Below are 26439 nucleotides of genomic sequence, written 5' to 3'. Positions count from 1 at the left end.
GCCAACACTGATATTCTCAATTAAAAAAAGCTGAGCATATATAAGCAGAAACCACCTTTGGATGAAACCACTGAATGAAAATTGTTTCCGAAGCCATGAAAGGCACGTTTTAATTAATTTGAATTAGTGCACTGATATATTATTAGCAGAGTGAATTAAATTAAAAAAAAAAAAAAAAAAATGAATAAAGCCCATCTATCCAGTTCCCTCTGCAAAATGACTTTGAACCTTGATGCCCACACAGGTCCATTGAAGTGCTATGACATCATATGCACATGGCAATTCAGAACAGAAACTCAAAAAAAGCACGTCTTATCTAACATTTCAGAAAGACCCATCTGCGAGCAAACGCGCACACACACAAGCTTCATTCAGATAAATGCTGGCAGGCTGAAGCAAATAGCCATTGTTATGTAGCACACATGCTCCAAGTTCATCCGCCAGCCCAGTTTGGCCTCTCTGGATGGCAGATACACTGGCACGCATACTTGGTCCAGCACTGCACCAATCCATGCCAACTCGCTACTGTTCAGAATCAAAAGTGCAGCTTTGGGCCACATTCATCTGTTGCAATGCAAACACTTCAATAGCAATACTTACTCAAATGTGAAACTGGAATTTAAATCCCATGCATTATTAAATTAGGGGCTCTACCAGGGTCTGAAATTAATTTTTCCATTGTGGGGCAATATTTGATCCCTGGAATTGATTTCCAAGGGCAATTTTACCTTTGTAAGGGTATTATTTATAATTACCTTAATGTCTCTGTGTTGTCTTTTATGTCAAATACTTAAATTTAACCAATTACTTCAATGCATCAGAATACTACAGACTCTTACCAATTCAATTTTAGAAGCATCAACAAAAGCCATCTTTATACTGCTAATGTGGAACAGACACAGCATTAGACATGGCATTCATGTTTATTCAATTGTTGTGTAAATGCATGAATGCTACCTTTGAGCAGCATTAATGTAAATAGCCTACATGGAGTACACAAATGATAACACTGAACAGTAACGGTATTGTTTGAGGAAATGGTATGTCAGATTATGGCTACACAGACAAAACAAGCTAAAAACCATTTATGAATTAATTTATTGCTTTTTTCATGCATTATAAAATCAAGACTTAACACTGGTTATTTTAGTAGCATTAAAAACTAAAAACAAAACTCTGAATAAAATTATATGCAGAAAGCGAGCAAAAAATGTTCTCCATGACTTCAGCCTAGCGCAAGTTATACACTACAATCACTCAATCTCTCTATACTGCAAAAATGATTCTCTTACTTACATTGGATCTGCACTTTGTTGTTTCTAAGAGAATTTATAAGAATGCAGAATTCAGACAGTGGCATCATTTTAGCGCACTGAGCAAAAAACGGGCGTTTTCAGCTGTGACTAAAGGCACCAATATACTTCAAGCGAAACTGAAGAATGAACTGGTGTGACGCCATTTAAAAAAAAAAAAAAAAAAAAAAAAAAAAAAAGTTCATTTTGAAAGTTTGAAACAGCTTGCCAAAAGCGAACTTTCGGGAAAAGTTTGGTCTGGCTGGTAAACACCTTCAAACTACAATTTGTCTGTGGCGAATACGTAATAGGTAGGTGTGGCTCTGAGGCGCTACCTTCATTGAAATCTTCTCTGGTTCATTTTTTCTCTTCAGTCCGTCAAGGTCAGACGCAAGTAAAAATGTGTACACACTTGAAAGCTGCTTTATAGTAGAACAATAAGTTGTAATTCTAATCGAAAGTGACACTGTGACTGTTAAATATGTTAAATATTGTAAAGGCTTGTGCACACCGGGCCGATTATCGTGCGTGCTTATCGCCGACGTTTAACGCCTCGTGACTAAACAAATTACGGCAATGTGAGTGTGTACACTGACGCGCAAAATGGCAGGTGTAAAAGCGTCATTTAAAAAAAAAAAAAAAAAAAACGGCTCGGGTTCGTTTTTTTTCTGTTTGACGCGCCGCATTAAAAACTGGCCGACCAATGAGATTGGCGCTTTTGTTCATGTGCCTGGAGCTGCTGAAGTTGCAGTAAAACAACGCATGGTGGCACTCAAGCACAAAACAGTCTTGCTGAGCACACATTGATACCTACGAAAAAGATGACGAAGAGGAAGTAAGTAGACGAAGAAGACCCCTACAAACTATGGGTGCTCTGCCAGTTCTTGGCCACACCAACAGATGTGTATTATATGCCATTTTATTTCTGTATTTTTTATTGGGTTTCTTTTATATTCAAGAAATGAAGACTTCAGATGCAAAAGCCTCTACATTTTTTTCTAAAATGAGCATTTTTTTTTTAATCAAGCTTGTATGTTTATGTTCAGTTATTTCACTTTAATGGCAATGAAAAATACCTATTAATTGCCATTAAAGTGAAATTACTGAACCTAAACATACGAGCTTGATAAAAATGCTCGTTTTAGAAGAAAATTTCCGATGGCACTTTGAGGCTTTTGCATCTGAAGTCTTCAAATATAGTTGAGAATGTCTATTTAATAAATGTTTATTTGCACTACCGTTCACTACTGTCATTGTGACTTATTTGCATCACCGTTTCTGACTGCCATCTCCTCATGTCATGTATATGCCATTTTATATCTGTATTTTTATTGTTTTATTAACATTCAAGATATATTATTTAGAATGTCTAATTCATAAATATGTTTATTTGCAGTACCGTTCACTTGCACTAAGCACATGTGCCATATACTGTCAGGGAGTGAATTTGCACGTTCACTCGGCGCATCAGTGAAAATCGCTTGGGTGTGAACACAAAGACACGTCGAAAAACGTCTCGAAAAATGCTGGCGATAAGTGCACGTGATAATTGTTCCGGTGTGCACAAGGCTTAAAGCTGCTTGCTTTACAAACTATTGTATAATGTGGTATATAAATAAACGTGACTTGACTGGAGTTCCGAATTGCAGAGCTTGTGCAATGTGTACATCTCTATCTTGTCTACTGTGATAATTCTGCCTGAAAGGCCAGAGAAACATTTATGTTGACTGGGAATGCAGTACAGTAACAAACAGGCCAAAAAAACAGGTGCTCCAGCTCAGGGTAAACTGAAAGTGGGTCAGAGCATATGAAAGTAGACAAAAAAAAAAAGAATAATAAAAAAAAACAACTATCTGGTCTAACCTGGATAACAGCTTACAGAGAAATGTATAAATTTCGTTAAGCAAACCAAGACCATGGAGACACTGGAATGAGTCATTACTTACTCTGCTTTATTAATCTTTTGTCTGCCACTATGACGTTTTCTGCATCGACGACGATGACTTTCCCGTCACGGGGCCCGACTGCAAAGTTGTCGAAGCTGACGTCTAGGAGGTAAAGGGCAAAGTCAAAGTCGTTATTGGTCAGCTGCTCGGCGATGTCCATCAGCTGCTTGGCCAGATCTACTCTTTTCTCCCAGGGTGCATTGTAGAAGCTCCAGAGCTCCTCGCCCACGTAATTCACCGCCACCATCCGGCCGCAGGCCCCCAGGTATTTGGCGAACGGCCAGCCCTCATCAGAGGGAAAACTCTGCAGAGATGAAACATGAGGAGAGAGTCATGGTGATACAGAAGTTCTCCGTTCACACACACGATAAAGAAAAAACAGCACGTCCTCTCACATTTGAAGCAAAAGATACACATTAAGACATTGATAAACTGCACAATCATTAGCTTGGAGCAAAGTAGCTGTACCAAACTTTTGTTAAGTGCTGTTGATATTCGATAGCCCCATTTCAAGTCGAGTCATTAAAAATGGATAAGTGACCATTAAACTTTAATCCCAGAGATTCAAATAATTTAGAGGACAAAACACAGCATTCGGTAACCAGTCGGAGCCTCCAGCATCTGGCCTCTGTGGTCTGGGCTAGAGAGGGCATGCTTCCTGCTATTCACGATATATGGTTTGTGATGGACATTTGGCATCTGGCAAGTGAATCTGTCACGTATATAACATTTTACTGGCTTACACTCCTAATGTCATAAATCTGATAACTGCAGGAGGCATTTCGGTATGTTCCAATCTGTTACACTCATCCTGTCCTTGAGACTTTTAAGGGTCACAAGTGAATTAAGCGAAGACAAAACCCACAAGAACATCCATATTTTCCTCTTGCCTTGACCTAATGCTTATAATGATACCAACTAACAAAAATCACTTGTTGATTATATCCCTTGACATTGTAATCAAGATTATTAATGTAGACTGTAGATTAATGGAATTTATATTAAAATGCTATTTTGTGTGAGGAATCTGACTTTATTTTGTGTGTGTGTGTGTGTGTGTGTGTGTGGATACCATGGATGCCGCAATTCTCAATATAATATTGAACCATTCGGTACGACACACACAGTTCAATACCCACTTGTGAACTGCATTTTTTTTTTTTCTTCGAGATTTTGCACTTAAATTTGCCTGTGTTTTATTTCTCTCTGAATGGACTCTATGCACGGTCACTTCCACTTTTTTCCTCAGGGAGCACATTTACTGTACATCCGGTGCTGCGCCGTAAGCCATTGTTCCTTATCTAGAGCTGTCAATATGACTGAGGAGAAGATGACTTTTTAGCGTCGCTGATTAGTTCACCTCTCGAGTCTTCGATTTTGATTTTGGCAGTTTGATACGCGCTTCGAACCACTGATTCGAAACAAAAGATTCATAAAGTTTTGAAGCTTCATGAAGCAGCTTCTATCCAATGACATCCCTCACAGTCTCGCTTTCATACTTGTCATCCCTTCTATCCCTCACAGTCTCGCTTTCATACTTGTCATTGCGCTGCTCTGATTAAGGTCTGTAAGGCGGCAAAAAGAACTCAGTTCAGCACTCTGATTCGAAAAAAAAAGATTCGTAAAGCTTCGAAGCTTCATGAAGCAGTGTTTTGAAATTGCTAATCACTAGATATTGTTGAATAAAGTCATTATTTTAGAAATGAGATAAAAATAACACACAATAACTATATCGTGATATATGTTATCATCACGTGAAATAAAATTTCTCATATCGGGAAATAAAAATTTGGTAATATCGCCCAACCTAATTGGAATGATATCTGGTTTTATGTTATTGTGACAAAAGTCACACTTGCACACGGTGTTGTTTAAATTCAATAATAATTTCTAGCATTTCTCTGGCTTACACTTTGCATTGATTTTGTTAAACATCACTGTCATTACAACGTCTCCTGTTCTGCTACACTCTGCTATCAAATTTCCAAGGATCTGCATCATTACCAAACGTGAAGGAAAACCAAATCCTTATATATTAAATTGAACTCAAACCAGGTTTTGACATTAAAAACAAAACCGTTCCAAGAATTTTAGTGAAATAAAACAGCCCTTCGCACCACAAACCTGTTGAGCTGCAGTTTAACATGGTCCAGAAACAAGCCTTTTTTTTCCTCTCCTCTCTCTTTTTTTTCAACTTGAAGTGCTGTTCTTGCTATAATTGAGACTCTGACTAACACTTAACACTATTTCTTTACCCACAGAGCTGTGACTTTTGTCAAGGACTCTGTAAAACGACGATATACATAACCTTCGAAAGTATATTAAACCATTTCTAAGAGAAGGTACAACACTTTACCCAGAAAGGTCAAAGAAATCCTCGATTCTCAAACACACTAAAGCAGCATGTGAATCTACAAACAACTGTAAACCTTTTAAGGTAAATTAACGATATGAAAAGCTGCAAACACATTCAAGGGCAAACTGAATCAAAGGTGACTGTCTGTCAACTATTGTCACCTGAAGCTTTAGGAGTGCACGATATATGTGCTTTCAAGAGTAATAAAATCGGACAAATTGCATCACAGAGTGTTGTCAGATCAGTAAATCATGGAATCAGTGACAAACACAACCAACGCACACAAGAGCATGCAGAGGGAAACGTTTCAAGGGAGTTATTTGTTTTTCCGACCCAGTGGAAATTCTAGCCCATCAATAATAGGAATGTGCGTCTGTTTGCACTCGACCCTTTCATAAACTCCAACAATGGCAAAATGGCTGCGTGATACGCTGAATAGGTTGTTGTAGGCAGGTGAAAGGTTTGTTTTAATAAAAGCACCATCAACACCACATAATGACAGACGCGCCAGGTGCCAGTTAGGGTTGGGCGATGTCTACAAAATTGGCATCAGATGATGTCTACAGTGAAACTGGGAGCTTCATGTTCACATTTGAGCATTAAGCTCAACTTCCATTGGAATGAATTAAAAACGTTCGCTCTGCTCCGCAACAGTGGACACGCACCGTTAATGTGGCGCACGTCTGGAGAAAGAGAGAACGCGCACAGAGCTGAAAAGGCTCGAATGAAGTGCATTTAGCTTTAGATAAAACTACTAGAGAATATAGAACTGAAATATCATTGTGGCTTGTGGTGTGATTCACACCTCTGTTTTGACGCAGTTCTCACTTCAACTAGAAAAAGTAAAAATGTGCTACCATTATATCTCATGGTCCGGATAGAATCTGTCAACCATCGGCGATGGACGATGGCATTATCTATCGGCCCAACCCTAGTGCTAGTCATCTATAACTAAGAGACACCCTTCTAATGTAACCTGCTGATGGATTAGGGCTGTGTGGTATAAAATAGATAAAATACAATAAAAAAAAAAAAGCTTTTTTTATTTTTTTTTATTAAGTTTTATAATTTATTTGTAAGATTTATTAGTAATAGACTGTTGATAATTCTATGACCCTACTTGATTTAAAGTGCCCCTATTATGGTATTTGAAAGGTTCCTTATTTTGTTTTGGGAGTCTCCTACAACAGGTTTGCATGCATCCAAGGTCAAAAACACTTTCATTTTCTCATAATATACATTGCATATCACCACATTGTTCAATATTTCTCAAACAACTCGATGGATGAATCAGTTTCTCTAAATCCCTCCTTTCCGAGAGCCTGCTCTGCTCTGATTGGACAGATGGCCCAGTCTGTTGTGATTGGTCTAGTGCTTACAGCGCAAGTTGGAAACAAAACGCCCTATTACCATAAGATTCAGCTCCGTATGCTTCCTAAAGCTCAGCAATTGTACACACTGTAAAGACAGTAACGATGGCGTTGATTTTACCATATCAATCTGAGCACGAGTCAGATGATGAAACATTAGAAGAAATAGTTATTCAACCCGAGCCTCCATCACAAGAATGACTTGAGTTTCTCAGTGTTACACTACTCAGTTTGAGGTATTAACTTGAAATTGTGACAAACACATTACTATTGTATAGTAGAATGTAATTAAAGCAATAATGATGATAATAAAATAATAATAATAATAATAATAATAATAATAATAATAATACAATTACAACTTTAAATCACTTTATCAAATTTTCCTCCATGTTTTATGTCAAGCAGCATGTCGTTCGCCAAAAATAAAACTTTTATTTTTTTTATTTTACATTTTAAAGGATTGATTAAATTGTTAATGATTTCTGCCTTCATTTGATCACCACCATTTTTGATAATACATTTTTGTTAAATTATAAATCCAGATCCAGGTCCAAATAAAACACAATTTCTTAGAAAAACAAAACATTCTATAGGGTACTATTATAATAAATGAATAAATAAATAGTTGAAGTTTTGTGAATTCAAGTGATTAGACATGTTCTTTTATTATTATTAAAAATTAATTAAACCACTGAAATGGAATCTAGAAAAATTTAAACGGAAAGCATAGAATTTGAGAAAAATAAAACTGAAATTGGGGAAAAATAAAATGGATTTCATAAGGCCCTAAAAAATTGGGGTCCTATTGTTAATTTTGTAATTTTGCTAATATTTTAATAAATTGTTGTTAAATTACATAAAAGTTTCATTATTTCAATTAATTTGACATGTCTTTTCATTATTAATCCGGAAAAAATAAAATGGAAAAAACAGAATGTGGGGAAAAAAAATTAAACAGATTTCATATGGCCCTATTTCAATTAGTGGTCAGTATGAATTGTAAATCATATATTTAAAAGTCGACCATCTGTTTGTGTCAAGGCACCACTTTAGTATCAATACAAAGGGTCTGGCATCATGCCAGTGTTGTAATAAATGTTGATTTCAAACCAACCCTAGTTAGTGTAGTGGCAGCTTAATGAGATCTGGGCAAGAAACCCAAAGGCCGTTTCCAACCTTGATAGGGCCAATTCCAGAAATTGAGAGTTAGTAGGATTACTAATCACCAAGAGACTTTTCACATGAAACTTTTGGTCACACTTTATATTAGGTGTCTTTATCTACTATGTACTTGCATCAAAAAATAAATTAAAAAAAATAATTGTTAGGTACAATGTACTTATTGTGTTCATATTGTATTGTAAAACACTTTTGCTGCTATTGAGGTGGGATACGGGTAAGGTTAGGGACAGGTTTGGTGGTATGGGTAGTTTTAAGGGTGGGTTACGCGGTAAGGGAAGGTCAACAGTGTAATTACAGATGTAATTACAGAAATTAATTACATGCAGGTAGTTTTTAAATACAAGTACAATGTAAAAACATGTAGATACAAAATAAGTGCATTGTATCACATGACTCACTTAAATGTCAGTACATAGTAGTTAATGACACTTAATATAAGTGGGACCAAAGTTTCTTTAAAAAACAAACATCTGCTTGACAACTAATCAAGAATGGCAACTTCCATTTGGGTGGCGAAGCTCCTAAGTCTACAGTTTTCTCACACTCTCTACAATTATAGAGCCTGTCAAACTAGTGCTGACGTGTAAGGAGGGAATATCGACTCTGCACAGATGACGAACTGTAAAAGAATATAGCTGTGCTATTTTGAAAATATGGGCATGTTGGAGCTATAGCACAGTGCACTGATGCTCATGTGGGTAATGCTGGTTTAAAGCCAGCCTGCAACATTTTCCGACCCCATTCCCAACCTCTATATTGAGCGCTTACAATGAAAATCAATGCAAACAAGTAAAAAAGTTTCAAACATTTAGCCAACAAAACCTAAACATTACTAGGGATGCTCTGATTGATCGGCTGGAGATGGGCTTATAATCACATTCTATGACTCGACCAGTAGTCAAGTAAATTTGGCTGATCCCATGAACAGATTGCAATTTTGATGACATAAAAACTTAAAAAGTCGCCACCGAGGGGCATGTAAACAGTATACAGATGAGGCTTTTGCACCACGTTCTGCTTTGTAGCTTCGCGAAACATTAGTAAACCACAGTAAATCACACATCTTTATTTAGAGCAGGTTGTCTCGATTCTCGAATCAAAAGAGCCCACACACACAACATAACTTCAATTGTAGACAGCGGGTGTGCCTCATACGTACTGAAAAGTGAAGCTGCGGGCTCTTTGATCGCCCCCTGGTGGCTGGATGCAGTACAGGTCATAAACTCCGCCTTCTCCATGTAAAGGAAAGGCACTTGAGTAAAAAAAAAAAAACTAAAAAAAAAAAAAACTACACTTCCAATAACATTTTCCAAAAGATGGTTTTGGTCATTTAAGGTAGTTGTTATCACGCTGATATATATTAAATTTGTAATAAGTTTGATTTTAGCTAGCAATTTGATGCTATAGAAACAGGGCGTGTCGTTATGATTGACAGTTGTGATTGACAGCTTCTCTGAGGACTGTCGGAGCTTCAAGGGGAGATTGAAGATGTATAACTAACTATTAATTTTCGATTTCTGTGTTATTTCACACTGACAAAATGAGTTGTTCAGCAGTAAACTGTACTAACCGACCTACAGGATCTGACGGATCACTTTTTTCGGTAACGTTAAATGTGGGCTTTATAAGCTAATTAATAAATGTTATTAGCTAAGATAACATGCCTAACATTAGCCATGTCGGGAAAAAGCAGGTGATTGTTATATGGCAGTTACTAATTATTTTTATTGGTATAAAATAATAATTAGCAGGACAAAACTAATGATAGCCTTATCTAATTAATTATAGAGCACTGTCTACAGCAATCGATCTCCTGTAACGTTAGTTCAACTTTATTTAAAATGGCAGGACCGTTTCTGACATTTTAGAGTTGTTTCTAGTGGCATATTATATTGAGTTTATCAACTGAATTTGCTGTTTCAAAAATATTATTGCTTTAGAAACAGAATAGCCTATTATTTTATAGGTAGAATTTTAAATTGTGCATAATTTATATAGCCTATTTAAAATACATCAATGATGACGCAGACGTCTGGGCGGAAGTTTGATACCGCGACTCCGCCTCCGGGCTCCACTGACGATTCCTTCTGCGCATGCCCAGGCTCCAAACCGACGTTTTTGCGTAACATGTCAACGCCCATCGTCGTACGTTTTACATTCAGTTCATTACAATGGAAGAAAGCAGCATCGCATCGTCCATCTTTTTTTACAGTCTATGGTAGACCGTGAGAAGATCCTCATGGAGTGACATTACATGCTGCTGGGCTAAAGCTATAGGACTTCCAGGACTTGAACACATCATGATCATAACGCAATGTTTTCCAACATTATTTGAAAGTTCAACCAATAGAAATGAATCTCGGGTATGGTGAGTAGGGACGATGTGTCAAGACCAATCAGACACTGTTTTACAGCTGGAGCGCCCTTGGATTGGATCGATCATTCAGATTGACAGGTCTTGATTTACCATGCGCCATAGAAATTGCACAGCTGAAACAGTGCTGGAAGATCATCACTCATCGTCATTTTACTTTTCCATGTAATTATAAATATTTTGATTGCTTTGAGATATCAACACAAAATTTGACTCGGATACAGTTGATATGATTTTGAACAAGCCCAAACTTGGTTTTATGACATATACTTTCTAATATCCTTGAATAATAACAAAAATCAATTAATTTCATCACCTTTTCTGGGTTTTCTCAGCAGTGTTTTAAATATAAGAACCCCCAAACATGATCAAAATCAATTTTCTTCAAAATTTGAAAGGTTTTCTATCAAATGAGACCACACACTTGATACCTTTTTGTTGTTGTTGTTGTAGTTTTTTTTTTTTTGGTCGAGTTATAAGCCAACACTTTTAAAGGCCAATTCACACTGCACCAACAGACGTAGACCAACGACGACAGTCACCAGATTACAGCACGTCACTCCTCAGATATTCTAATTCTGATTCAGCATGTTCAATCTGCGAAAACAAATAACGAAATTTGTTGCTCCACTTCACACTACTTCATACTCTTCTCAAAGTTCCCTTACTAAAGTATTAATGTACCTTAATCCTCTTTTGTGTTTCTGCCCTCAGATTTAAGATGTCTGCAAACAATAAATCAGACATTTTTTTTTTTTTTTTTTTAACTATTTAAGATATGAATCAGTAATTAAGACTGTATTTTATATAAGTCATTACACTTTAAAAACCTAAGGGAAACTAGATTAAATTTTTCTAGAATCTCATTCCAGGAATCACTTCAAAAACACCTTTTAAAGCACTGCAGTCACTATCAGGACAAATTTCTTTTACAGGAAGAGAGTTCACCAGTTTACATGCACTAAATAATAGGCACGTCCTTGATAACAACCTTGCTGTGCTCAGTCTTGTTTGTGAAAGCCTTACACACAAACAGCAGTTGACTCCTGTCAGCTCTGGGACTGTTTAGAAAGGTGCTCTGGGCATGACAACCTCATAATAACCTCATTGTCAGGTGAAGGGAGAGGAGGCGCACACCACACACACTGGGCTGTGTGCAAGATTAATGCCGTGATGGACGTGACCCTCAGGGCTCTGCCTGTGCTATTCTCAGCCTTGCCGAGCAGATGGGCCACGTTCTCAATGGAGGAAGGAGGCACGAGTAATGCAAGCACAAAGTCAAGCGCAGCAGCTTTTTTCCAGAGGACACACATTTCACAACAATCTGACACAATACCAGGCTAAGGGGAACAAATTGTGTTTCTGACCTTTACTGCTATAAATAGCAGTAAAAAAAAAAAAAACATCAACAGGATGGGGCATCTGCATTCTTGTTACATGCTGATTTTGTAATCCTGATTTTGTAATCTTGCTCGTCTCCGGCTCCATAGGCTCTTTTGCCCCTTGAGCGCAGCACTCCCATCAACTTTAAACACAACAAATTACTCTGTTCTTTTTTTTACTCAAACCTAAAAATACAAAGACCACAAAAATCTGAACATGAGTGACTCCACATTCATCCTGCAGGGCAAACAGAAAACAGTCGTATGACGGAATCTAAATTTGGCTTTCCAACATACAGAAATCCTTATATCTAGTATACGAGACCATATAGCGTGCCTGTCCATTGTGGTCAAAAACCGAAAAAGACTGCTTTCACAAGCAGAATACGAAGGTAGGAAGCCAACAAAGCATGTCTGAATGCATTGCAAGTGTATAAAAAAAAGGTTTCTGAAGGCTCTACTTTGTTGCTTACTGTATAACATCCCACAATCCTGTGTGTGTGGACCAACCATTAACGGACATTGAAAACGGCATCTAATAGAGTGACTGAAATGTTCTAAATGTATTTACAGGAAAATTAGAACTGTAGTCAAAGTTAGGGCTGCACCTGCACAATATATCTACATTAATGTTGCAAATGTGCATATTGTGATCAATGTTGGGTAAGTTACCCTAAAAAAGTAATTAGTTACATCTTCAGCAGACTAATTAGATTAATATACTAATTACTCTCTCTAAAAAGTACTGCATCACTTATTACTAATTATTATCTAAATCCCATATCAAACTTGACCATTTGAACAATACAAGGATAGACATAAAACTGCTCTTTTAATTCTTTCAAATAAACAATACTAAATTGCATAAATTATTCTTGAACTGAACAAAGTATTTAAAGTGGAAAAGGTTACAATAAAAATATACATTTTAACATTTAACATGATAAATTTTGATGTTAAATCCACTATTGTTTTATATAGAAATGTTGTATACAAGTTCTATAATTCAATTACATCAGAAGTAACTGTAATTTACAGAAAAATTAAAAGTAATTTTTGCGCTAATAGCAAACACTTCATCTGAAAAGAATCTTTTACCCAAAATAACATCAAACATGTATGTTGATTATACCATTTTAAGTTTTAAAATGAACATGAAATGAAAATTTACCCTATTTTCTAAATGTCTGTTATTAATCTATTAATGATTCACCCATGTATGCATCCCATTAATAAATGTGTTTTGACCTTGTAATTTTTAATCAAAATGTTATAAATCAATCTTGCTCTCTGTTGGTGTATGCCAGACTTCTCAAATCATATAGTCCGCTTAAACCCACTCATTTCTTACACGCAAGCTCGTATTCAGATCTGCCTCCATCGAATCAATAATTGTTGGGTAAAACCCAGTCCCCGCTCAACATTTTTTCCTGTTTCGATATTCACTCACATATACGTCACAATACGAAAGAATAGATATGTCTCTACTTCCGTTACTTTGCAACTTTATAATTTCAATTGATTTTACATATTTAAGACTCGCAAATTGCATGATTTGATAAATTATCACGTTTCTCTTCAATGTTTTGCAGCACTTTATGGTGTTTTGGAGGCACCTTTGTACACATTGACTGACTGCCTCAAGTTTCTGATTGGAAAGCAGATTTTGCCTGCCTTATGAAACTGCAAATGGTTGCTACAACTTCTGGCAAACTAGAAAAACTGGCTTTTCTTAGCTTCAGGAAGTGTGATGAATGATTTAGAGCATTCTGAAGAGACAAGCATCTGTTAGCTTTAACATCATGTTTTCAGCAGGGGAAGGAACAGCAAGTACTGGTGAAGATCACACTTAAATCGCATCTATGGATTAGGAGCCAATTCATTAGGTGTATCCACAGCAAACTAATGACATTTCATTATGTTGACCAAACCGCTGCAGAGGTTGCAGGGCAAAAGGGGGCTAAACTGTATGTTGCTAATCAAATCGAGCGACTCGCTCTCCGGAGAGAGATCAGATTGCCTTTATCACCTAGAATGCCTGAGGTGTGGCAGATGGAGTGAATGATGGGAGGTGAGAACGGATATTGGCTGCTCTCACAGAGATGTCCTTTTGTTTGCCCAGGCCTTCGACAAGCTAGGTCAATCGCAAAAGAAATTGGAATAGATTAGCTGGGTCTAAAAATCAATGCCAGACTAAGGGGTGCAAAAAAAAAGAGAGCTGTCAAGGTCTCTCATGAAAACACAAGAAAAAAAATACAGTGGAAATAGGGGTATGCGATATGTATCATCTACGATATATCATTAGCCCCACCCCACCCCCCATCCCCATATCACCCAAGCAAGATTGCTGCTTTTCCCAAATATCAGCACGATTGTGAATATCTGTTTGAATATATACTGATTATATAAAACAATTCAATAAATAATAAGTTAACAATTTAAGTTACATTATAGACACAATATTGTCCGTTTTTGCCTAATCAATGAAAATTTCCGAATGATTTATGCAATTATAAATTCTAAATGCCACTTTAGATTCAGCGTCTGTGCAACTTCTGCAGTGCAAAGATGAATTTTGCTGATACTGATTTCGTTTGAACAGTGCCTTACCATTCTAACTGAATTTATTAATTAAATATTAGATTTTGACATTAGATAAGGTAAATATCTAATAAGGTTATTAAAATAAATGCCATTATAAAGGTAAAAATCTCCAGGAAATCAATTTAGGAAATATCACCACATTTCTGTCACTGCTGTGAACTGACCAGGGGTGTATTCCAAAAAGGAGGTTTAACAAACTCTGAGTTTAAATTTTAACTCTGAGTTGACTTGAGTTTTTGGTTCCAGAACAGCTTAATTGAGTTAGTTTAATCAACTCTGAGTAGGTTGACTCTGAGTTAAATGCGTGCACCATGACTATGAAAAGCCATGATCAATGGAGCTCCAATATTATGATTCACCATGGCAACAGCACCCGACAAAAAAACATCTGCATAGTTTCAAGTCAATACAACTTAAATTCTTATCACTGTTATAATAAAGTGAAAGTGAAAACTGGCAGAACAGTAAGTTATTGAACTAATATTCATTTTAAAGGTATCCGACAGGCAAAAAAAAAAAAAAAAAAAAAAAAAAAAAAACAGGATGCAATAATAACAGAGTGTAAATTATTATAATTATTAAAATTATAAATACTTTTATCATTATTAAACTTTTAGAACATTTTCTTAATTTTTATTGAAAATAAATGCCTTTCTGATATGTGATGGGAAAAGAGAGAAAAGCAAGTCCTGCAAAGCTCGGACTCGAACCCGGGTCAATCGCGTCAGGTTAGTTCTACGCACCTTACAAGATACTGCCTACACCACTGAAGCCGGTGATACAAGCGCGTCTTTTTTAACCTTGTGTGACATTGATGGGCGGAGCTAGTGTAAACTTGCACTTAGTAATAGACACTCCGCCGAATAATCTTGTTTTCCGTTTGCGCTAAGATTATTTTTATTACCACACTGCAGATAATTTTATCCCAGGTTAGGTTCACAGAGTTACTATGGTAACTTACCCAGAGGTTTAGTTTTGTGTTTTACTGGAACCGAAAAAGTTTCCCTTTTCTGGGGTTAACAAACTAAACTTAAACTAAACCTGCTGTCTGGGATACACCCCAGCACACAGAATATGAAAAATATGAAAAGCTTTGGTAGTCAACATACTCAGCAAAATATTATTTAATTATCGTAATCGACAACATTCCAGAAAATAAATGAGAATATTTTGTCAATATCTCCAAGTAGGAAATGTGTGCCATACCAAAACATGTTTTGGACAATCTTTGTGACCAATACACAACTCTGTATATTTAAACGCCAGATTTGTTTATGGAATAACAATTGGCCATGATTTATGTTTGCAGGAATTCTTCAGGACAAGCACACTGTTTGCCAAAGCAGAGAAATCTCTTAGTGACCACCGACAGATGCAAAGTATCTATTATTTACACAGCCTTGTGCAGAACTTTAAAATATGCAAAGATGCACCCTTAATCCCTTGAACTTTCAAGCAGGCATCAGACACAGTGCTTCTGCATCAAAAGAAAAATTCAGCAACTTGAAAATGCATTAAAAGGAGAGGTTTTAATGGGCTAGTGTGTGAATACCTGCAGCACAAGAGGTTCAGGGTTGAATGCCAACGTCATCAGCAGCTGCATTCGCTCCGTGTCTTTAAGGTTCTTCAGCAAGAAGCTTCCAGAGTCCTTAGTCTCTGCGTACCTCCTGACCACTCTGTCCAGAAGCCTCTGCGAGGGGCAGTGCACTAGATCCGACCAGCCCTCCACCACCTCTGGGGTCAGCAGTCTTACGTCCCCGTTAAGTCGGGCAAACTCCGTTTTGTACATACCCTGAATGAGATCACAGCGCGGTCTTCCAGTGGCCCGTTTGCAGATCTTCTGATCGATCTCTGCCAGCTCCTGGTTGGAGCCCAGGCGCTTGAGCACGACCCTGCGTGTTCCTTCCCTGGGTTCTCCATATTGGGCAAAATAGACGTTCTTTACATTGAAAAAGTCTAGGAAACGCAGGCGACCCCACATCTCGAAGGTCACCTGGCCATTCATGAACTTGCGGCACCAGCTAGTGCCGAAGCAGGCCGGACACTTATTGAGGCCAATGAATCGGCGGTCAGTAAGCTCGTTCCTCTGAAACGAGGCGAACAGGTTGTGAGTGTTCATCAGCAGAATAACAAAAAGCGCTACAATGAAGAGAAACTTGCCACATCGGTAGACGCGGCCAAATTTGAGCGACCGCAGCATGCTGATTGGCTGCAGCGCACTGAAGATGGATGCAGTTAATCTTCGTCAATGTGGGTGTTCCATCACTGCTATGTGTAATATAATTATCATCCCCATCACGTTCACATTAATTAGAGTGGTCTATGCTGGCAGCAATGTTGCCTGGTAAGCCCATCGGTTTCAAGAGCCCCTCTCACCATGTTTTACAGGAGGGCTTTCTGGTTTTATGTTGAGTTCAGGCATTAAGCTGCAACATCAGTAATCCACTCTACCTGAAACAGATAAATGAAATCATATTAATTAAGCCGTACAATGAAGGCATACGTGTTGATGATGCAGTTATATGCTTCTTTCAGATGTATTTAAGAGAACAGATTGTTCTAAAGAATTTATTGGGGAAAACAGATGAACAATCATTCGATCATTCAAATTTGGTGATGTATACTACAGTTCAAAAGTTTGGGGTCGGTAAGATTTTTTAAATTATTTTGAAAATAGTTTCTTATGCTCATCAATGCTGCATTTATTTGATCAAAAAATACACTAAAACAGGGATATTATTACAATTTAAATAAAATACATAAAAATAGAAAAGAGTTTAAATTTAATTTATTCCCATGATGGCAAAGCTGAATTTTCAGCAGCCATTACTCCAGTCTACAGCATCACATGATTTTTAAGATTCTTCGATTAACAAAGTTTAAAAGTATTTATTTGAAATAGAATTATTTTAGAACATTATACATGTTATGTAATTTACTACCCCTTTTGACCAGTTTAATGCATCCTTGCTGAATAAAAGTATCAATTTCTTAAAAAAAAAAAAAAAAAAAAATGAAATCTGACCCTTTTGAGTAATGTATATTTCAAAGCATTTTCAAAGCAGCTTAGACAAAGACAAAATTACATAGAGAAAGGTTCATGAATTGAACAGCATGTTAGAAATGTAATTATATATATATATATATATATATATATATATATATATTTTTAGCCCATTAGAATAGTTCAGACAAATATTTATAACACATTAAATAACTAAAATACATTTATAAGAGGCTCTGGATGTCATCCAGCAAAAACTGTTTGCTCTATGACATGACTCTTTCCAGAACAATTTGGGATGAGGCTCCTATAAAAATTAAAGAGCATGGTTCTGAAACATCATCTTTACACTCATAAAAGAGAGAGTACAAACCAATAAATTGCAGCTTAGTATATAAGAAATGGGAGTGTACTTAAGTGTCACTTGACCTTTTTTTATGCCTTTAATTCATGAACTAATTCAGTTAAAAGAATGTATAAAAGGAACCAGCAATGTGTCACATGTGCAATCCTTTAACCCTTTAAGCCTTGAAGGCATTTTTAGAGTGTTTTTTTTTTTTTTTTTTTTCCACTCTGAGTGACATACACAAAAGTAAAGACTCATAAATCCAAAACTCTAGCAAGGAGAGTCAAAAGGTAGGTATTGTTTAAGAGAAAACTTTTTAAATTTTTTAAAAATATAAATTAAGTTTGGACATTCTCATGCTGAGAAACTGCTGATAAAAGACACAATTTTACATATTCTTCTTATTTGACATGCAAGAACTCAGGATGGAAATAAGGTAGGAACATTTTTTTTTGGTGAAGTTCCTCTACATGTGAGTTTCATCTGGTTCAAATTTTGTGGGGATAGCATAAAGTAATCAAAAGTTTGTATTTGGAACCAAGGAAGTCTTTTTGTTTAGCCCTTGACACCCGGAAGGCATTTTTAAAATTGTTGTTACTCTGTGAGGAATATCTCGTAATCGACACAATGGATTATATTGATTTTGGGCTCATTTCAGTCGAGCGCATCCACTGTAAGTAATGAAGTGTCATTTTCTACGATATATGCATGTTTCATGTAGTTATAAGCGAAAACGCCACGTGAACACTACATTTGATTTTACTTAGCGATGTGTGCCTTTGGAATTTTATTTGTCGTAACTCCGTGAGGAATATCTCGTGATCGGCGCAATGGATTATGTTGAGATTGGACTAATTTTAATTGGGAATCTGCTGTAAATAACATTGTGCCATTTTCCACAATCTGAGCAAGTTTCATGAAGTTATGAGCGAAAACATGACATGCATGCCGCATCCGTATATTATTTACATATGGGTCTTGCAGGGCTTCACATACAAAAACTTGCTCAAGTTTAGTCAAAGCCCAAAACAATTATGCTTGTTGTATTCTACTCCATGAGACCTTTCAAATGACATTTGACACATGACTATCTGAGCTATATGATGTTTTTGACATATTACAGTACATAGTACAAAACAAGTATTTTATAAATTATGAAAACTTTATTTATCAGCAAATAAGCACTACTCAGGAGTTAATCGAATTGGCTACATGCATTGTAAAGTTCAGACTCTAAGCTTTCAAATTTTGTGTTGATCAAGGCAGTAGTTTTGAAAAATATGATTATTGTTCTTTTCGTAGCTAGGTGGCGCCCATGGGCGGTACACTTAGTTTTAGAGGGACTACTCAGCAGCACTCAATAACAGTTGATCAAAAGGGTTGGTGCATTGAAAAGCTGAGTTTTAAAGCAAGTAAGTTTTAAAATGATACACATTTTGTGTTATTCAATTCAGCGTTTGCTTAGAAATTTGATTATGATTTTTTTTTTTTTTTTTTTTTTTTTTTTTTTTTTTTCACGTGGGGTGTACCGCCATGCAATGACTGGGGCGATAATGTGAAATATAATAATTCTATAACATAATATTAACTATAATATAAATACTAAGTTATACATCTCAGTTTTAATTTAGGAACAAAGAAACATAACTCAGCCGCTGTATTCTCTGGTGAAATTCGCTAATGTTGAGGTTAGTGTGAAACTATTGGGTATCATGTAGGGGAATCATAGATCATTCTGATTTAGGGTAAATGCAGATACATTTTTCACATGAAGGGGCTTGTAAATTCTACTTTACATACTCTTAAAAAAAGACAGAGAGACAGAGAGGAAATGAAGAGAATTGTACAGTCAATTTGCCAGTGTAGCAGATCCAGGCATGATCAGGCTAGTCAAATGTGTCCGAGTCAAACGAGATATGACTCAGTGATTACATCACTAACTTGAATTCAAAAGACTGTTTCAAACAAGGCAGCAGCATGCACACTTTGAACACAGTATTTGACTAAATATTGGATAGAGTAAGATAGAGTCATTTTTAATGAGAGCAAAACCTCCCTTAATAAGCACACAAGTTCATACTCTTTGTACTTTCATATCTAATAAAAGTGTTTATAGGTGTTTGGCACAGTTGTTCTATTGGTAGTCTCATGTAGCCAGACTTTTGACTACAGTGGCATAAAGTCTGGCCTACTTTGAAGCTTATACAAGTAAAACACAGACTTAGACAGGAAGAGACCAGCATGTAAAGTGCTCAACCACAGTTTTTGTTTTTAAGTGTCATTTAAAGTCGGGTTGATCTGAAATAGCTGACAACTCATTAATAGACCGATGGGGGAAAAACTCATTCAAATAATGGCGCAGCAATGTCAGCCCATGATCAACTGCACAGAAAGAAAAGAAAAGAAAAGAAAAGAAAAGAAAAGAAAAAAAAAAAAGAAAAGAAAACTGTACCCAACGGTAATAAATACTGATTATTTCATAGACATAACTGCCTGGACACGTGTATTAAATCCACATTGCTTATAACAGCTCTGCTTATTAAAGTGCCCCTATTATGGATTTTTGAAAATTACCTTTCATGTAGTGTGTAACACAGCTCTAAGTGAATGAAAACATCCTGCAAAGTTTTAAATCTGAAAGTGCATAGTATATAAAGTTATTGTCTTTCAAAAGTAAGAGTCGACTCTGAGTCAATTAAACGAGTCGTTTGTAAAACGAATCCCAAGCCGTTTTGTTGTGATGTCACAACGAAACATTAGCATACTGCCCGCCCACTTATTGTGCGCGCAGACGCCAAGGAAAATTCATTTTTTCAACAATACCACAGCATTTTACTGACGACTGCTTCTCAAACCTCCGGGAGTTTAACGCAGGATTCACAAAACGCTTAAAAGATGGTTCAATGCCCAGTTTATGTGGACCATCTTGCTCCTCTGAATCTCAACCTGTAAGTATGATTAATAATTGATGTTTATATTTTCTAGCGATCGTTCAAAATTCATAGTTTTGTATGTTATGTTGTGTAACGTACACCCTAGCCTGTATGTCTTATGCTAACCGGTTAACTCACGTTTCTGTAGTTCTGCTATTCAGATGTGGGTCCAATATAGTCTAAAAATGTGTTGATTAATGCAACTTATCTGTCTTATTACCTGGAGTAATGATCAAGAATGGAGCATGTTTACAAAGTGCAATGCATTATCAGTTATTCACGTTTGTGCTTGGCTGACGTGGGAGTTTACAACATAGCTGTTGGTCCGGTTTGCTTACATAACTGTAAAACAAACTGTTTTTTTTTCCTCTGCGTTTTTAGTATTACAATAGAGTGGAGCTCTATCTGTATTGTAATAGGATGTTAAGATGCTAGTCCAAGCTAACTAGTTTAGGTATTCTCTCTGCAAACAGTAAACACCCATTATAATGTCAAACAATGATATAGCAATTTATTACTTTGTTAATAGTTATGGCAAAAAGTCTGTGTACACATCTGGTCTAAATGTTTATCTTATGTTAGAGGTTTTCAGCTTCGCTTGGCATTCTGATAACGTTACAGTTCCCACAGATGCACCTACATAAAGTATAACAGTGACGCTGCTATCACGTCTTATAAATAACTAAGGTGACACTTACCATAGAGAAACGTCCTACTCTAGTCGTGATTGCAAATCAGTTTCTGGTTGATCGACTACTTCAGTCGTTTCATCGTTGGACTCGGGCTCGAATTGATACGATAAAATCGATGCTATCTTTTCTGTCCATACATTGTATACAATGTCTTGCGAATTGATAGCTGTCATTCAGTTATGGCAATGGGCACATGGTGCGCGCAGTAGACCAATCACAAAGGATTGGGCCATCTGACCAATCAGAGCAGTGTAGGCTCACGGAAAGGAGGGGTTCAGAGAGACTGATTCTTTGAACTGCTTCTAACGAATTGTTTATAAAACATTGAGAACTGAGGTGAAATTAAATGTATAGTATGAGAAAACGAAAGTGTTTTTTGAACTTGCATGCATGTAAATCTGCTGTAGGAGACTCCCAAAACAATATTAGGAAGCTTAAAAAAGGCATAATAGGGGCACTTTAAAATAATTATGGTAATCTGCAGAAAACACCTTGTCACATAATGACAAAACAATGTTTTGGAGATTTTTGTACTTTTTGTAACAAAGGCTATAATAATGAATATACAAAACAAAACAAACAAAAAAAAAGATACACAAAACAACAACCAAAGACGTGTCTGACACACACTGATTGGCATGAAACAAACAAAAAAAAAAAAAAAAGTTTTGCAAATGGCAAAAAATAAAGCAAAAGTAGTGGAAATCAATATACTTGAATGTCTGTAGCCAAATTATTAACATGAAACCTTCAGTAAGGACTGGATCACACAGAATGTGTGAGGACAGTAGAACAAAAAAAAAAAAAAAAAAAAAAGCGCAAGGTCTAGAGACATGTTTTTTAAAAGTTGCACTTCTTTTAACTTGAGTGCCACGTTTTTAGAATGTCATGTCATGTGCGAGAGAGATGACCGATATACGAACGTCAGGTTTTGTTGGATCACGGTGTTACCCCAGTCTGCGTCTGTTGCCGTTGGTCGGCTCTCGTTTTCGCCAGTTGAACATGTTAAATTACTGTTTGTCAGGTCTTGAAATGTCTGAGATGTGACGTACTGTAATCTGGTGACTATTGACGTCTCTCGGTGCAGTGTGAATTGGCCTAAAGACATGAGAGCAACAATCAAACACGTCTGTCTAGCGATATTTAATGTTTACATTGAAAAAAAATGAAAAAGTAGCACAGTGGAATAGAAAAACGTGTTTTGTGTGAATGGCCCCTAAGACTGAAACATGTATGTTAATAGTTTTTCATGGGGTTCTTTGAGGCTTATGTGACTAAAGCTGTACTCATTTTCTGCCTCTCCCACAGCACTTTACAAGTGGGGAAAAGGTCCAATAAAAACCACACCTCATCATGGAGAGAGAGCTCCGATAACTATACAGCTTTCTCACCAGACATGTTTCCCATAAAGAAAAAGACACAAAGCTCTCACTGCTCACAACTTTTAAGACTTAGTATAGAGCGCAAAACTTCTTCTGAAGGGATAAGGCACATCATGCACAGAGGGGTAAACAGACCTGGAAAACGTCTGGCAGATGGTGACGGTTTTCAGGATGATTCATCAACACCAGTTTCAAAGCTCCACAACAAACCTGAGCTCCAACACTGCAAATAAATCCAGTTTCTCGTTAAAATGTTCAACATTTACTCTCGCAAATGAATTTAAACAATGATGTTTGGGAATGACAATTAGCCCTGTCACACTATGCAAACTTTTCTCTACTCCCTCACCGAATTTTGACAAATTTCCATCTGCAGGACTCCAAAAAGTCATAAGAAAACTTTCGTTTTTTTTATATTTACTAAAATGTGTCAAAAGTATCTCATTAGTATCACACACACACACACACTTCAGTGCTGAAAAAAGTCAACACTGGCTAATTCAAACACAGACTCAGTTTGAAGACATACAGTAAGTAAATGTAAATGAAACGTGAATGTCTTTAAAAAGATGCTCTCTTACTTTTATAAATGTTTAAATGATTTGTGCTAGGCCATTTATCATGATGCGTGCTGCTTTAAGTTGCACTCCTCTGTGGTATTACCACAGTTATCACAGTTATTGACTGCTCCAGTCAATAATGTTTGATCACACAACGTGGCTGAGTCGCTATGCTACAAGTACAACAGTCACTAACCAAACCAGATAAAGAGCTATAAATTACCAATCCTGTGCGTGTAAGAAACCACACAGAACAGGAGCTAAGCACAAATGCGAGAGGGGGCAGATGTCAGCTTGCACTTTACACTCTTATGATTGATGGTTGTAGTGTGCGAAAGCAAGTGGGTGACCTACATGAACAACCCTTAAAGGGATAGTTCACCCAAAAATGAAAGCTCTGTCATCATTTACAAAGCTTCATGTCCAGTGCTCCAGACTAACATTTGAGAGCAGTAGCACAGGTGCCACCAAGTTCTACAGAGTTCAGAAGGTGGCACCAGCACCTGATTTGGTAGCACCAAAAATAATTAATAATAGTAATAAAATAATAATATTATTTGTTTTGTCTCTTAGAAAAACTGGTAGCGGCACTAGTGCAACCTCTTACGAAATGTAGTCGCACCAGCAAGGAAAAAAGGTAATTTTCAGTCGCTGTCTGTAGCCCTGATATCATTCCAAACTCATTTGCCATACAATTACTGCCAACACACAACAAAAGAAGTGATGACAAATATTAATAGCCTACTGCTCACCTTGACCAGGAAGAGTCAAGCCAAAAAAAAAAAATTTTTCTTTATGAAGAAAAAAGTTAAATTTATGTTGTTATTCACTTTAAATCTTGCTCGACAGATGTGGTCACCATTCACTTATGGAAGAGCAGTTACTTTTACACTGTAAAGTCTATAAACATCTCATTCTGTGTTACACAAAAGAAAGAGTCATGCAGGTTTGAAGCAACATAACTAGTGAGTAGACAACAATTTTTCGGTTAACCACCTCTTTATTAACTCAACTCATCACGTGTGCATTCACTAACGTAGAGTTTTAGGCTGTTTGGTAATACACTTAAAAAGAAATGATGTCTTTTTTACTCAGCTAATAATAGGCTTCCGGAACGAAACAGCTCAAAGAAACTTTACTCGAGTTTTGTTTGAAAGTTCCGTTTCACCCACCTGCGTATTTTCGTGCTGTGAGCTCACTAGTTCAATGTTGTTAACTTTGTAAATTGTACTATGATACTCACTGGAGACGCCTGAACAAACAACATAAACTGGTTTAAGTTCTCTTTCTTTAGAGATAACGTTAAATTATAGCTAGTCACAAAAACACAAGACCTGTAAAAGTCTGTGTTTAAAACTATATCACCAGCTGACCGCTCAAACTCTGACCGCTGGAGTCAATGGTCTCGCCACGTCAATCAGGGACGAGAAGACTGTACATATACTGCGGACAATACAGAGTATAGCAGCAGGTAAACAACAACAACGTAACAGTCTAGTAACTGCGGTGATGCGATTAAGTAATGCATTCGGAAACTTTGACTTTGTTAGCGCAGTTGTATATTCAGCTAAAAACAAACGTGCGTTTGCACGCCAAATGGTCACCAAACTAAATGATTGTTATTTATCTCATGATTTTCAGCGCTGGGGATCGATAACAAAACAAAAAAAAAAAAAAAAAAAAAACCTGAATGGTTTTTGTAAAGGTAATAATAATAATAATAATAATAATAATAATAGCAATAATAATAATGAAAAACATGACTGGGCAATTTGTGATCCATTGTCTTCAGTGCAAAACAGAAAAGTTTCTCAATCCATTCGCCTTATACTAGAGAACAGTAATCAACTGAAGTTACTTTAGCCGTTTCGATACATAAGTTAATAGAAGTTCATACAAATTTCACGGTAGAAAACATTGGAAATATGAATATGACCGCATGGAATGATGACATGCAAATTCAACAACCTACCAAATAAAAATGTGTGAAAGTACGGGTTTATTCCACTTGCTCGAGGAAGCGTTCGTTGTCTATTAATGAACTCCTCTCTCTTTATACCAGCCGCGTGCATCGATGCTTTCCCACGTTGTCCATGTGTTGCGTGCACATTCCTATTCCCTTTTCTTTATTCCTTCAAAAATCGCAAGGGTTGTCTTCTCAATCTCGAGACAAGTTCAGTCTGCGAGCGTTTAAGCAGCTGCACAAAAGATCCGACTTCGCGGATCGGGTTTCGTATTTACGACCCTTCTGGTCAGTTTACGTTACTGGTTACTAGGTGATTGTGTAGTAACTCCTCCCTCTGTCTCAGGAGCGGCGCTCTTCTAGTCCTCATGTACTGTAAGCGCATCCTCAGGTGTATTATCCTGACCTGTGTGAAGAAGAAGACTTAAGAAATTTTATAAGAAAAAATATATTCATGGCGTAGAGCTCCTACTTTTGACCACTCTGTCAAACTGCAGGTGAAAGAAAATCAGTGAATATCCACCGAGTTGAACGCCCACATAAACACTTTCATACAGTTTCACGTACGCGATTGCAACTGATGAGAGTGAAGAGATTGAAAGCCACTTCTGTCAGTCTATCGCTTTTCCCACGCAGTTATTTTGAGTTCCTGTGAGGACGTGAACATGTTATTCATTTATGCATGGAAAATCAAACTGTAAGCTATGGAAATCTCAAAACACATTTCATACAATTTTAGTATTATTAGGCCTACAGTAGGCTATATGACTGAAATTAATAGGAATATGCAAGTACTGTATAACTTTGAAAAACTGACTCCAGTTAACCTTATATCAGAATATTTAATGAAAGTGTAATATTGATTAATATACATATATATCTATATATATATATATATATATATATATATATATATATATATATATATATTTATATTTAAGAAACAATTCTTTGGAAACAATTAGAAACCCATGAATCGCTCCTCATCACAAAATAAAGAGCTCTCTAGCAGATGTCAGTACTCTGGTGACATCTAGTGGTACTTTTGAA

The 26439-nt window shown here is 36.6% G+C and overlaps 1 protein-coding gene across 3 annotated transcripts in view; it reads right to left on the bottom strand.

The window, feature by feature from the left end:
• dipk2aa (divergent protein kinase domain 2Aa) overlaps positions 1-25681 on the bottom strand; it is a 32327-nt gene extending 6646 nt beyond the window's left edge. Inside the window, exons 1-3 of one of the 3 annotated variants that reach the window (XM_051913003.1) lie at positions 25399-25681; positions 16062-16960; positions 3239-3542 (exon numbers count right to left, since the gene is read on the bottom strand). In XM_051913003.1, the coding sequence (XP_051768963.1) occupies positions 3239-3542; positions 16062-16709 (952 nt within the window). In that variant the 5' untranslated portion in view covers positions 16710-16960; positions 25399-25681. Of the gene's footprint in view, positions 1-3238; positions 3543-16061; positions 16961-24598; positions 25275-25398 lie in introns of those variants that run through there. The other 2 variants (XM_051913006.1, XM_051913007.1) reach the window with 2 other exon arrangements.
• Positions 25682-26439: the final 758 nt, after the last annotated feature.

The sequence above is a fragment of the Ctenopharyngodon idella genome, chromosome 2 (assembly GCF_019924925.1).
Source record: "Ctenopharyngodon idella isolate HZGC_01 chromosome 2, HZGC01, whole genome shotgun sequence".
Lineage (NCBI taxonomy): Eukaryota > Metazoa > Chordata > Actinopteri > Cypriniformes > Xenocyprididae > Ctenopharyngodon > Ctenopharyngodon idella.
This window is presented reverse-complemented; position numbering and strand designations above follow the sequence as displayed.